At 48.1% G+C, this 14,849-nt stretch overlaps 1 protein-coding gene across 4 annotated transcripts in view; it reads left to right on the forward strand.

Annotated features, from left to right (window-relative positions):
• Positions 1–421: 421 nt before the first annotated feature.
• Positions 422–14,849, forward strand: part of Lrch1 (leucine rich repeats and calponin homology domain containing 1) — a 178,992-nt gene continuing 164,564 nt past the window's right edge. The window contains exon 1 of one of the 4 annotated variants that reach the window (XM_013114087.3): positions 422–887. In XM_013114087.3, the coding sequence (XP_012969541.2) occupies positions 629–887 (259 nt within the window). In that variant the 5' untranslated portion in view covers positions 422–628. The remainder of the gene's footprint in view (positions 888–14,849) is intronic. The other 3 variants (XM_013114089.3, XM_013114088.3, XM_013114090.3) reach the window with 3 other exon arrangements.

A 14,849-nucleotide genomic window follows, 5' to 3' on the forward strand; every position in this document is an offset into this window, starting at 1 on the left:
CCACTCACAGACTTCCTGGATTCAATGCGAGAATTTGTGTGGTAAGTACCTAAATGCCAGGGGGCGTCAGTGAGGGTATATCCACGGTGGAAAAACTGCCGTTGGGGGAACTCTGGCTCAATTAGCCAGAACTACTCTCCTCCCAGTCACTTTGTCTTTCAAATAGTATCTCTGGCCTCGCCCCGGTTTTCCCAAACGGGTTTTTGTTTCCCAAAAAACAAAAACAAAAACAAAAACAAAAAAAAAAAACCCGGGGCGGTAGATGCAAACCCGGAGGGGCTGGAGTGAAAGTCACCCAGAACGCACAGCCAGTTGCAACCAGCGCCGGGGGAGGAGCGCCGAGAAGCTGCGGAGGAGGAGCGGCGGGCGGGGGCGCGGACGAGGGCGCCGGAGCGGGCGCGGGCGCGGGCGCGGGCGCGGGCGCGAGCAGACACATGCGCGCCGCCGCCGCCGCAGCCCTCGGCCTCCCGGGCTGGAAACCTTTGCGATTGAGCGGTTGCCTCTAGGTCTGCGCCTCCGGCCGCCCCTCCCGCCGTCCCGCGGCTTGCGAGGGAGCGCAGCGGGGACTCGGGGCTGCCGGAGAAACCTGTGACCCCCACGCAGGAGCGGGGCGGGGGACCGGGAGAAGATGGCGACGCCGGGAAGCGAACCCCAAGCTTTCACGCCCGCCCTCTCGGCAACCGCCCTGCACCCGCACCTCCACCAGCACCACCAGCACCACGGAGGCACGGGAGGCGCGGGCTTCAACCTGCCCTTGAACCGCGGGCTGGAGCGCGCGCTGGAGGAGGCGGCCAATTCTGGGGGCTTGAACCTGAGCGCAAGGAAGCTGAAGGAGTTTCCCCGGACGGCGGCCCCGGGACACGACCTCTCGGACACGGTTCAGGCAGGTGAGACAGGGCCGGGGCTGGCCTCGCGTGTGCGGGACTGTCGCACCTTCCCTCCGGGCCCGAGTGTGCTGCTAGGGTGTCTCGGCAGGAGCGGGTTCTGCAGCGGGCGCGATGGTTGCAGCGGGCACGGTGGCCCGTCTGACCCGTGACCGTGGTGCAGGAGCGCGGGGATGCGCCCACGAGCGGTGTCTGGCGCGCGGGAAGTGGGAGATAACAGGAGACCGCGAGCTAGTCCGGGACATGAAGCTGGTCGCGGACCTCTCCGTGGGGGCATTCGGCGTCCCGGTGGGTGGGGAAGCCCAGACAAAGGTGGCCGGCCGGCCCTCGGCCAGCCCTGTCCTCTCCGCGCAGTGTCGTGGCCCCGGCCACCGCGCCGCGCGACCGTGGCTTGCTGCAGCCGGAGAGGCGGTGCCAGCCTTGGTTCTGCGCCTGTGCGAGCAGAGCCTGGTGTCTGGCTCTCCGCCCACACATTTCGGTTCCCTCCACCAGGGCTCCCCGGTTCTCACTAACCCGTCCTTTGCGGGGGCCCTGCCAGGGAAGCGTGGCGTAGTAAATGAAAAGTAATTAAAGTGAGCCTGTTTGCCAGTGTGAGGCCGGCAAGCTGTAACTCGCGCCAAAGAGCAGCCGGCTTCTTCAAGTTGTGTCATGTGTTGACATATTTCGGAGATGTCTGCTTTCCCTGTGGTAGTCGGAGTTGTGGGAGCGGATCCATAAACAGGAAGGAGGGTGGTGGAAGAGGCTTGGGGCCTTGGGATCCACGCAGTTCTGACTTGGTTTCCGACCATCCGGTTCCGCTCTCTGCGGGACGGTTTGTACCCGGGCTAGTGCCTAGCGTTTCCCGGGGCAGTGGGTGCCCCATATTTGGAGCCATTGCCTAGATCTCACGACCGTCACTGCGTCTTGCGAAGTGCATCAGGTCTCTCAGATTCTGGATTACCTGACTCTCCTATCAGGGTCTTTCAGCTTCCTCTTATAAAGGAAGACGAGGGGGCGGGGCTGGGGAGCCAGCTGTGGCGTTAGGAGGCTAGGTTTCTCGTTAATTCCATAAACATTTATCAGGAGGTCCACTGAAGGTTTAAGTGGAATTCTGAATTCATTGGAGGCCAGAAGCATTCCTCTGGGGTCATGAAACGGTGATATCTGGACTTAAGGGTTGTCAGGAATGGGCAAGCAGAGGGGAAATTCCAGAACTTAGTTCCCAACAGCTGGCGAGGCTCTCGTGGTTACAGCTTCTCAAGTAGAAGTTATTCTAAGAGACTCCTGAATCATTAACTTAAAAAAAAATCACTGTACATTCTCCTTCCCTTCTGCCATAGTTAGAATGGTTGTGAGCTGCAGAAAGTGGAGCCAGCACGGCCAATATCAACACGCTTGTGCGGCGCAGTAGCAGGCTTAGAGTTGTCTCAACGTTTCAGTACTGCTGCTGGTTACCCCCAAAGTCGGGTGAAGTTGCCATGTACGCGGTGCTGGCATTTCTTTGAGAATGCCAGTGCAAAAGTAGCGGTGGGGGTGGGGGCCGAGGCGTGTGCGTTTTTCAGTTACCGTCTCTATGGGTGGCCAGTGCTTATAAAGGGTCCTTTCTGTTTTCGCTAGTTCTGTGCAGCCGTGGGTTCTGCAGGTGCGTAATTAGGAGCTTCACATATATTTACCTCTCCTAAGAGTCCTAACAGGTCAAAATTAAAAGGCTTCATGTTAATTTCCCAGCCTAAAACAGTATTATTTTGGAGGGGGGCAGAAGAGGCAAAATGGTGGCAGCTAAGTCTGCAGGCACTTAAGGCAATATGATGAAGAGGAAAAAGATAGCGAAAGAGTCAGTTGTTTTACGTCAGATGTTAATACTCACACGTGTTAAGGATTATTTTTCTTTGACTCAGGTCAAAAGCTGAGTGTAAACACACATTCCTTTCCGTTCTCCAGGAACACTTGGGCTGGACATGGGGACTATACCTGTAATTCCAGGAGGTGGAGGTCGGTCTGGACTTAACAGTGAAGTTCCAGGCCAGCCTGGGTTACAGGGCGAGGCCCTTGACTTCATCCCTCATGTCTCCACACCCCCACGCCCCACAAAGAAAAATAGTTAATTGAGCATTATTCTTGTGAGAACCACAAAGCACAAACAAGGCGTTCCGTGGGTGGTGTTGACATTTCCTACACATAAGTTCAGCGAGTTGATGAACATTTGGTAATAATACATTCCATGCAGCTAGTGGTTTCTCCTGGGCTCAAGTAGACTATCCAAGGATGGGAATATGAAGATCTTCAAAACCTTTTCATACATTTTTCTTGGTAGCAGGAAGTATATGAAGCCCCTCTCTCTGTGAAGTTACTGTATCTCAGGCCATTTGGTTTGTGACTTGTAAATGTAGCTTTCCCAGCAGCTGCCTCTGCAGACAGGGCTGCAAGCTCGGGCAGTGCAGTGCGCAGCTGGATGGAGATGTAGACTCGGAGACTGGAGCCCTTGAGCTGCTCAGTGGAAGTCTAGGCCCTTGCCACCCAAATGCATGCATGCCCTTCACTCATACAAACTACAAAACCATACCAAACAGCTTTCACTTGGAGGCTGTTCATTTACTTGAATTTCAATCAATATGAGATTTGTTGTGCAGTGTCAGGAAGTCTTTCAGTAGTCTTACTGAGAAGGGGGGTGGGGTGGACAGGTGTTACTGTCATGGAGACCCACCTGGAGATAAACCAGGTCACGCGCTCAGAATCCTAACCCATTCTGAGACATGGACCAGCGCTTCGAATCCAGATGGCTCCTCCCTAGTGTTTGTATTCTGACCCTCCCCTGTTGGATAGGGATAGAATTTTCGGGGCTTCCTGGAGTTCATTCCATAGACATTCATCCCTTCACTCATTCCTGTGAAGTTTCCATTCTGGTTTGAGGAAGGGATTGGGAGAGAAATAAAACAAAACAAAAAATGGTTTATCTTGCAAGATGAGTAAGAGGGGCTTTTGGATGCATGTGATATCTTTGTTTTCTAAACACACAGGCTGATTCACATGGGCTTGAGGTTGCTCATAACAGGAGCACGTAATGACCACTCGCAAGTATAAACACAAAACTGGACCTCATAAGAACAGATACACGAGGGCATGTCAGCAAAGCACCCCATTCCCTCTAGGGTTGACTTATCACACGACGTCAGTTCAGATGGAGACGTTCAAAAGTTGATATGTATGACTAACATAAGTGGATTGAAAAGATATCTGAGAGAGGCTGGCTGCACAAGGCTCTAGAAAGAGAAAAGAAAACCCTGACACAGGACTTAGGAAATACTCCTTGAAAACTGGTATTGGTTAGCCAGGCCTGGTGGCAGTGCCTGCAATCCCAGCACTTGAGGGGTGGAGGAAGATTCGGAGTTTGGGGGTCACCAATTGATACGTAGTGAGTTTGAGCCACACGAGACCATATCTTAAGGGAACAAAAAGGTTGGTGTTGTGACCGAGTGGCAGAATCTGTCATGATCAGTGTCCTACTAAGACTAAACGGGAAATGGAGAGCTCGTTTATCTGGCCACATGGCATAAAAATGCTCACTAAGGCTGGGCCTTGGTGGAACTGGCTTGTGATTCCAGCTCCTCAGGGATATGCCAGAGGATCACAGTTTCGAGGCCTGCCTGGACTACAAAATGATTTAGGGTCAGCCCCTGGGAACTTAGTAAGGCCTTGTCTCAAAACTGAAAGTGAAAAGGTCTTGGCCATCACTAGGTGGAGGAGTACTGTGAGCATGTGTGAGATCCTAGGCTGACTGAATGGTTCAGGGCCTGGAGCATTGTAGGCCGGTGCTCCAGCTTTGTGCTGCCCCCAACCCCTGCACCCCCTGAATGTGTAATTTTGTGTTTGAGTGGGGAGTGGAGCTGTGACGTGTAAGGTGTGAGAAGTGAGGTAGCAGTTGCAGGAAGCCACCGGAGTCCCACAGGCCAAGAGAGGGTCCAGACAGCACCAGGCACTGTCTGCTGCCTTCAGGGGGGAGGCTCCTGCAGCAGAGGTAGGATGCCCATCGCGGTTTGCGGGATGGATGTGGATGGACGCGCCCATGACCGTCCTGTGGTTGGAAAGATAACTCCAGGATGGTGAGGGAGAACCTGTCATTAAAAGAAGAGACAGTATTCAGTCCTGTCCCCTGGTTATGTCCTCTCAGCCCTGCCCCTACCTTCCAGTGGGAGGCAGCCCATGGAGCCTTTATGCCCTGTTGTTTGTGGACTCTGGGAAGCCGCTGAGGCCTGGGGCTGGTGGGACTGTGATTCAAGACCTGGTGGCAGGCCTATCTGTTACAGGCTGACTTGTCTACCCCACTCCCACCCTGTAGCCACAGAGCCATTGGAATCCATACGGAGCTTGATAATGAAATCTGTTTTTGATAACATGCTCTGTTCCATAATTTTGGCCATGAAGATTTTCCACTGTTAAATATAGTAAAGCACTTGAAATCACATTTTCTTTTTCTTTCAAGTGTGTGCTACCAGTCTGGCCACCCATGTTTTCTCAAAAAAATGTGTGTTCTTTTTTGGAGGGGTGGTTCTCTGTGGCTTTGGAGGCTGTCCTGGAACTAGTAGCTCTTGTAGACCAGGCTGGTCTTGGGCTCACAGAGATCCGCCTGCCTCTGCCTCCTGAGTGCTGGGATTAAAGGCGTGCACCACCACCGTCTGGCAAAACTTGTGTTCTGTGAGTTCGAGGCCAGCCTCGCCTACAAAATGAGTTCCAAGACAGCCAAAACTGTTATACAGAGAAACCCTGTCCTGAAAGCAACAATAACAACAACAAAGCTTGTGTTTTTTTTTTTCATGGATATATCTAGTTATAGATTGCTTTTTTTTTCTATTGAAATGATTTACTGGTTATTGATGACATTATCTTTTAGTCACTTTAAAATTGTTTATTTTTGTTAATTTTTAGAGAACTCTTTACATGTGTATAATGTATTTAGATCGTGTTCACCCCATTACTTTCTCCTTTGCTCTGCCCCTCTGGCTGACCCCCTCCTTGACAGTGAGTCCCCCTTCTAGTTCCATGACTGCTTGTGTACGATTCCCCTGGATGCAGTTAGGGTTGATTGGTTGGTGGTGTAGCGACTGTTAAATTGTCCGCGTTCTGTTAGATATTCCACTGTGCTCTTGGAGTCATCCTGATGGTTTGTTCATTGTTTGTGAACGCATCCATTGAGGATGTATCCTTTCCCTTCCTACTCATAGTTTCTGCTGCTGCTGATTAATTCCCTCCTTGTCAGGGCACAGAGGACATGCGCTCTTAGAGTGTTTAAAGCACTGTGTGATCCAGTACACATGGGAGGTCTGAATCACACCCAGATGTGCTCTTCCCTGTGGTGTGGCCCAAAGGTCTCTACCAGCATGCATGTTAGACCGCTTTATTGAAAAGCCAGTAGCATACGCATGCTTCCAAAATAATAACATACGAATGTAGCCTGGACGCCAGTTCATCACCAAAGGACAGCCCCAAGCTGTTCACCTTGGTCTTTGGACTGAATCTGTTGGAGATTTTGTGAGTCCTCGTAACATTTTCTTTAATTTTTGCTGATTCACGATAGGGCAAAATTTCCCTCACATTCAGCCACTGAGAACTTTTCAAGTGTTGACTAAGAGTATTTCTGAGTTGCTGAAGCAAGGTAAACTTTTCTACGCTATTGGTTAGTGATTCTGTGCTGTCACTATTTAAAGGCCTGGATAGATGCCTTTTGGAGTCCGTTCCCTGCTTGCTGAGACTTCGCTGCGGTACTCCCTTCCATCCTTGCTTCATCAAACTGGATTTTCCCCCTGCAAATGTGCTTCTCCAGCCCCACGTCCTGTTTCCATATATGTTGAGAGTCTCTCATATAAAACTCTTGGATGCTGAGCAGTGTTTACTTCCTGTTCCTGTCTCTCTTGTTGAACACCTCCTCCCCCAGGCTTCTTCAGAGATTCTGTGAGTCAGATGGCAGAAGTGGTTACCAGAGCATCAGTCAAGACACAGCACTTGATCTGCTACACATTTTACGTAGCTCTTTGGAACACTGTGTTTCATTTTTTGTTTGTTTGCTTTTTGTTTTTTTAGAGAGATATTAGCCTTGGGTTAGGTAGTTCACCAGCTCACGGACCCTTCCTGATCATGTCAGTTGCTAGCATTAGAGTGATTTGGTGTTAACTGCAGTGGCCAAGTTATAAAGTCATAGTACGATGTTTAACAGCTGACTGGTCTCACACACCTGTTATCAGGGGTTGAGGTCAGCCGGGTCTCTAGAATGAGGCCCTGTCTGAAAAATAACAATACCAAAACCAACAAAAGTTTAAGTCTGTAAGTACGTGAAACCATACTTTGTTTAGCAAGATAGCACAGCTCATGGAAAGCCTCATGTCTATCAGTTGCTATTGCTGTGTTGCATGAAAACTGTTTGTGTGTGTGTGTGTGTGTGTGTGTGTGTGTGTGCATGTGGAGACAGAGGAGAAGGTGTCCTGTTTTCTTCTGTAGCTCTCCACCTTTTGAGAAAGGTTTCTCACTTAGTCTGAGCTCACCCCGCGTGTCAGGCCTTTAAATGGGTGTTGGGGATCTGAGCTCAGGTCCTCGAGCTTGCATGACAGACACGTCACTGACAGAGCCATCTCCTCAGCTCCAACGTTTCCATTTGTGCCAGAACTTTGCTGTGATAGTTTTTTTTATTATAAACAATGGGAATTATTCAGTAAAATAAAAACAAAAACAGACTGCAAGCAAGAAAAGGGGAAAAAGAAGTCAGAATTCTAAGTTAGACTTAGTTTAGGAAAACTGGGTCTGTCAGAGTAGACCGAAGCCTGAGGCACACTTGTGTCGCTCTTGCTCTGGTTTTAAAGGAGTCCAGGGGCCTGCTTCTGTACACTGTAGGAAGAAATAACGCTTTTGGAAACCGTGACACAATTGAAAAGAAAGTGAGATTGTTTACATGAGCAGAAAGTTGACAATTGTGAGAACTGGCTGCTTTTGCATATTCCAGGATTGGAAGAGAAGGGAAACGTGTTTTATATTATTAAACATGAATGTATGTCTATGTACCATGTGTGTGCCTAGTACCCATGGAGGTCCGTAAAGGGGGTTGGATCCCTTCGAACTGTAGTTAGAGATGGTTGTGAGACACCATGTGGATGCTGGGAAATGGATTCAGGTCCTCTGGAGGGACAAATATTCTTGACTGCTGCCAGGAAATGTACTTTTGAAAAGAATTCTGTATGTTCACAGTTTGCTTCAGCTGTATTCTCCTATACTGGATAAATAGGGTATAGATCTGAGAATGGGGTTGGGGCAAAGACAAAAATTCCATAGCAATGTTGATTTTCACAGCAGAAGTTTTTTCTCTCCCCCCTCCTCTGTCTTTCCCTCCCCTTACCCCTTTCTCCTTCCCTTCCTTTCTTCCTTCCTCTCTTTCTTAAGACAGGGTCTCCTTAAGTAGCTTGGCCAGCCTTGAGCTCTCAGTATAGCCTTGAACTTGATATGTGGTCCAGACTGGCCTTCAAATGTGATCCCCCTGCCTCTGCTTCCCAGTGTTGGATTTTTTCTTAACTAGAAACAGTCGCTTTGTGATCTGTATAATTTTGGCCGAGGCAGGTGAGCTTGCTTGACTTGAAGCCAGCAGACTGCTTTAGGTCCTTTGGGAGTAGGTGATGGATCGTGGGATCTTCCTTGAGTCTGGCCTGTCCCCAGGTTTCCTTTGCTCCCTCGGCCGCATGGGCCCTGGAGAGAGCATGAGATGAACAGGGCATGGAGCTTTGAAGATTTCTCATCACTGGCCTCTTGTACAATCCTCTGGCTTCCCACGTGGCCTCCATTTTGATTGCAGACCCCTGGACGTTGTCCGTTTGTCACGTTATGCTCCCCACGAATACTGTTTTGTATTTTTGGTGCTTATGTGGTGTGGTGTGTCATACAGCTTCAGTGTGCCGGACCTGGTGCAGCTGGTTCTAGCTTAACTCACTCATCTCTGTAGGCAACGGTGACGATGCAAGGTTGCACCATCAGAAGACTGCCTGCCCTGCCTCTCCTAGACTGTTTTCATTTTGCTTTTCCGTGTCATTAGTCACGTGTTCCCACTCTTCTCTGCCCTGTGGAACTGTGCATGACCACTTCATACTCCATGCAGTCCCTGCTTGCCCAAAGCAAGCCCCGCCCCCCAGCCTCTTAGTGAACATTTCACTAATCGCGTGTCGCTCCAAGGCGTAGTTGTGTTATTTCATCATGCAGTTTTTTCTTCCTTGCATATAGTAGCCTTCCCTCATAGTGACTTTGTTTCCATGGTTTTCGTTACCTTTAGTCAGCTGTTACCCTAGAAATATTGAACAGAAAATTCCAGAAATAAATCCTGAGTTTTATGCTGTGTGCTGTTTCCGAGTGGCATGATGAAATTAAGCTTCGTTCTACTTCATCCTGTCCAGAATATGTGCCACTCCTCTGCCAAATGTGCCTGTGCTCAATGTGCTGCCAACCTATACTTACCGAGTGGTCTTTTTGGTTATCTGGTCAGCTGATGCAGTACAGCTGTCTTGTGTTCCAGTACCCGTTATGTGGTAGTGTAACTCACCGTCAGGGCACCTTTATCATTCATGTCACTTTGTCCCATCGAGTGGCCCCGTCGATGGCCGTCCTGCCATCTTACATCAGCACTAGAAGGGTGAGTATAGTATAGTAGATTTTACTTGTGTGTGTGTGTGTGTGTGTGTGTGTGTGTGCGCGCGCGCTCATGAGAGAGAGAGAGTGTGTGTGTGCTCGTGCGTGTGTGTTGCGGTGGAGACAGACGTTACTTGAAGGGATGAGGTTGGGGAGATGTCTCAGTTGGTAAAGTACTTGAGGGCTGAAGTTTGATTCCTAGATCCTGTGTTAGAAAAGGCTGGATAGGGTGTTCTTAATTCCAGCTCTAGGGAGGCAATTGAATTCCCAATGCTCTCTGGTCAGCCACACTAGTCTACTTGGTGAGTTCCAGGCCAGTGAGGGATCATATCTTGAAAAAGGAATAGAGTGCAGTAGTACCCGGGGTTGGCCTCTACACCTGCGGGTACTCACATACACACCCCACAGAGAGACCACATTTATCACAGTATTTTATTTTAGTAATTATTGTTTTTAATTACATGTATTTGTGTGTGTGTGTGTGTGTGGTGTATGGGTATGGGTATATGTGTGGTGAGTGCAGGTACCCAGGAAGGCTGGTAGAAGACACTGCTACAAGAGATTGTGAGCCCGATGTGGTAGCTGGAAGCCAAGCTCTCTGGTCCTCTGTAAGAGTAACAAGTGCTCTTAGCTGCAGAGCCATCCCTCTAACGCCTATTAGTTACTGTGTTTTGACCTGCTCCGTTTCCGACCTGAACCGGTTCACCCCTCCTTAGGAAACCTGGTGGTCGCCCGCTCCTGGGAGGTCACCATATTGCTGCCAAACTTAGTGCAGACACCCGATCGGCATAGTGCACTACAGCCCAGAACTCCTGGACTCAAGGGATCCTCCTGTCTCAGCCTCCTGAGTAGCTGGGACTACAGGCGTGCACCACTGCGCCTGGCTTAGTTTCTGTTTTTATGTTCTACTTTGCCTATTTTGGAAATGCCACTTTAGCCTAGGCATGCATTGGCACTCATTCTGTACACAGAGTTGAGGACTAGTTTTGTTTGCAACCACCTATCTTGGACCCGGGCTGTTTCCCTCTCAGGAAAAGGGGAAGTGCCCTGCTTTGCCCAGGTTTAAGTTTCTTCCTCCTGCACTGGCTCATGAGAGTGGCCCTTCAGGGACTTTCCTGATTGTCCTGTGTGTGCCTTACAGTCTACCCCCAGAATAGTGAGACAGACTGCAGTGCTCATGTGACCTCTCCTTTCTGTCCCAGACTCTGCACTTTCATCTCTGATCTTGCCTCCGCCATGGGGTTGTCCAATGCTTGCACATTGTTAGTTGATCTTACATTTTCCCGGTGCTGGCTTTACCTGACATCAAGTGACTTATAAGGAATTCTGGAAGAGTTGGGCAAAACTTTTATGTAACCTAACAGCAGATAAAGAAACTGGTAAATAAAATCCAGGTGTGGTGACACATGCCTGTAATTTCGGTACTTGGGAGGCTGTGCCAGGAGGCTCATACATTTGAGCCTAGCTTGGGCTACACTGCACGTTTCCGGCCAGCCTAAGGTACATAGCTCTTCTCGGACAAGAAATCAAACAGCAAATGCTTATGGAGCTTTGGGGAAAAGGGAAGCCTTATTCATGCCTTGCTGGTGAGAATGTAAATTAGTGTAGCCACTATGGAAATCATCTTGGAGGTTCCTCAAAAAACAAGAAATAGGGGGCTGGAGAGATGGGGCTCAGTGGTTAAGGACACTTACTACTCTTGCAGAGGACGTGAGTTTGGTCCCCAGCATTCCATGGTGGCTCACAGCTGTCTTGTAATTACGGTTCCAGGATATCCAATTCCTCTTTTGGCCTCCACAGACTCCTGGAGGAATGTGGTGCACATATATACACTCAGGGATAGCCACATACATATACACTGTATAAAAATAATATTTAAAGACCTTCAAAAACCATGAGCTGGAACTAGAATGGCTCTAGCTGTACCTCTCTTGGATTTACACGTCAAGTGTTCAGTAGACACCTGCACACCTGTGTTTATAGCAGCATTATCCAGGACCCAAGTTATGAATCAGCTTAGATGCCTATCAATAGACTTTGAAAAAGTGACAGATATGCACAATGGTGTCATACTCACCCACCAAGAAGAACAGGATGCCATTTGCAGGAAAATGGATGGAACTGGAGAGATCATGTTAAGCAAAATAAATCAGGCTCAAAAAGATGAATATTGCTTGTTTTCCTCTCATATGTGAAATCTAGACTTTTTAAAAAAGCACTTGAAAGTAGAGGGGACTGTTTGAGATAAGGGAGGGACCCACAGGGAGGCTTGGGGGTTTGAATAAGATGGAAGCAAATGATATTTATACATAATAATGTGATGATGCCCACAGTTTTATACAGGGATATATACTGATAAGAGAGCAAATAAAAACTGGTCAGCCTGTAGTGTGTGTATGTGTGTGTGTGTGTGTGTGTGTGTGTGAGAGAGAGAGAGAGAGAGAGTTTGTGTTTGAGTGTGAGTGTGTGTGTGAGAGAGAGTGTGTGTGTATGTGTGTGTGTATACCTGTCAGAGCCCACATTGGGTGTCTTCAATCTTACTATTTTTTAAATTTATTAAAATCTTATTTTTTAGTTTAAACATTTCTTTTTTAGATTTTATTTGTAAATTTTAAGTATTTTGTGTCCACGTATGTCTGGGCAATATTTGCATGCCTGGTTAGAAGAGTGTGTCAGATTCCCTGGAATTGGAGTTTCAGGTGGTTATGAACTGCCTTGTGGATATTGGGAATCAAACTTAGCTCCTCTGTAAAAGCAAGTGCTTTTAACTGACACGAAACTTTATTATAAAGAACTTGCAAATATAAACATCACACTTTAGCTTATTTTTGACCCTCACTGAATGTAGAGCTCATGGTTAGGCTGTTGGCAAGCTTCAGGGATCTGTCTACTCCATGCTAGCCATACAGCCACAAACAGTGATATTTACTTTATTTTGGTGCCAGGGACCAGAGCTGAGGTCCTCATGCTTGCACAGTAGACACTTTACCAACTGAACCATCTTCCCAGCCCTACTCAGCATTTTGGGGTACCTATCATATATAAGGAGGGGCAGGTGATTAAAAAAAATAGAAATGTAGTTTTATCTACTTCATAGACAGTTGAAGATTAAATAAATAACGCATTTGAAAGTACTTTACATATTTGAGTATTTTCATTAACAAGTGTTAACTTGCCTATAAAGACTTTAAGCCCTTAGCTAGAGGGGCTCTTATCAGGATAGCTCAGTGGTTAAAACTGATTCTCTTTAGGTTTTAAGACGTAAGTCCAGGTCTTATTTTGTCCCAGAAAACCTTAGGTCAGATAAATCCTGACCGCTGCTTTCTTTACCTGTGGAATGGGGCTAATACTACCTAGTAGAGTTGTGTTAAGGGTGGTAATTATCCAGCACCATGGGGCCAGATATTGCTTTATATGTGGTCTTTGTTTAGTGCTTGTCAGCTGTTTTGCTTTAAGCATGGACGTGTCTTAGTTACTCTTGACCACACCTTTCCGTTGCCTTCAGAAGAGGGAGTATAGAAAGGTAGAAACCATTCCTTCCTATCTCTCTGCCAGCAATGTTGTCCCAGGGGATTCTCTCATTTGGCCAAGGTCACATAGCAAGAGTGGTGGGTGCCTGAGCCAAGCTAGCCTCTCATTGCCCGGTGTGAAAGAGCTGTTGTCACAGTCAGGAGGCCACACTGGAATGGAGGGGAGGCTTCTGTCCCCCTGTAAAGGTCTCGGATCATACTCAGCTAGACCAGTCTTGTGGCAGACCCCCCCCCCCAATGATCAGAAATGCTCTGGAACCTTTAATGACATCTGGTTCATAGCTGAGGAGAATGTCATAAGACCAACAGTAGTTCCGGATTAAGCCTGTTAGTTCAGGATTTTACTGCCTGTGGTTTGGGGGACTTGCACAGCCCTCTTGTAAATTGGCTTCCATACACCTAACAGTCCTCTTGGGCAGCCCTGGCTCACAAACTGTAGGCCACAATGTTCTTTTGTGATTTAGAAATTCTCTTCCAGGTGAAATTCTCTTCCAGTGAAAAGAATGCTTTTTAGTTCTCTTGCCAACCCAGGAAGGTCCCTTTATTCCTAGCAGATGCAGGCCTTTGTGTCAATGATGAATTCTTTCTTCTTTGTTTTTTTCTTGTGTATATGGGTATGTATGAAAACATGTGTGTGTGTGTGTGTGTGTGTGTGTGTGCGCGCGCGTGTGCGTGCGTGCGTGTGCACATGCCTGTGTGGAGGACAGCTGTCAACCTTGAGTTAGTCCCTTAAGACCTGTTCATCATCTTGTTTTGAAGGCATAGTCTCCCTCCCTGTCCTGGCGCTCATTGATTAAGCTAGATTAGGTAGTCAGCAAGCCCCAAATTTCCTTCTAACTCCACTTCCCCCAACACTGGGACTATAAACTGGCACGTGGCATTTTATGTGGTCCTGAGGATCGAACTTTGGTCCACATGCTTGACTGACAACGCTTTATTGACTCATTACATCTTTTGGGACACACAGCCACAGTTTTGGAGTGATATTCCAAGTCCTGAGACATGACCATCAACCTGTAAGCCAGGTTCCTCCCTCTGGAAGATAATTATTTTCTTCTCATCATCCCCAGGATACACTAGAGGGTCTCCACTGTCCCTGGGTCTAAGCTGGGTGTTCTCCACACTGCTGTGGACAGCTAAGACTACTGCAAGTCAGGGCTGCCTTGAGTTGGCTCTGGCACTCAGAGAGGCCGCTAGGCACAAGATGTCCTAGATGTATATACTTCTCTATTTATTTATTCATTCATAATCAGGTCTTAGTAACTGGTACAGAATGTCTTCAAGTGTACAATGTCTCACTGTACTCTCAAGTGCTAGGATTGCAGGGGTGTGCTACCATGCATGCTTCCCTGCTTTTTAATATGTTTACCTTAGGAATCACATGTTTTAGAACTGGAAGGAAGTCAGTCAATGTCTAAAAATGCTGATATTTGTAATTGGTTAAAAAGAAATGTCCTTTCCTGCTTGGGTTCTATGTAGATTCAGAAGGGACACATTAGAGCTCAACAGATTTGGCTTAGGGTGGGTGACCAACAGAAGCCTAGCTCCCAAAGGGACAAGGGCTCAGTTTTCATCCATCAAGGCAGTGCTTGGAAAGTGTCAGCCTGTCATTGGCATGGTGCCAGAGAGCTCAGGCTGCTAGGACTTCATCCAGCTCCAAAGGAGATAACACTTCTCTCTCTGCCTCACTTTCCCCAGTGAGAAAGGAGCATGGTGATTGTAGGGTTACTGTAAAGAGGAAATGATGGTTCGTGTGAGTCGTGCAGATCAGCACAAGGCACAAAATCTGCCATTATGAGGCGTC

This window comes from Mesocricetus auratus, unplaced genomic scaffold (genome assembly GCF_017639785.1).
Source record: "Mesocricetus auratus isolate SY011 unplaced genomic scaffold, BCM_Maur_2.0 Super-Scaffold_2245, whole genome shotgun sequence".
Classification (NCBI taxonomy): Eukaryota; Metazoa; Chordata; class Mammalia; order Rodentia; family Cricetidae; genus Mesocricetus; species Mesocricetus auratus.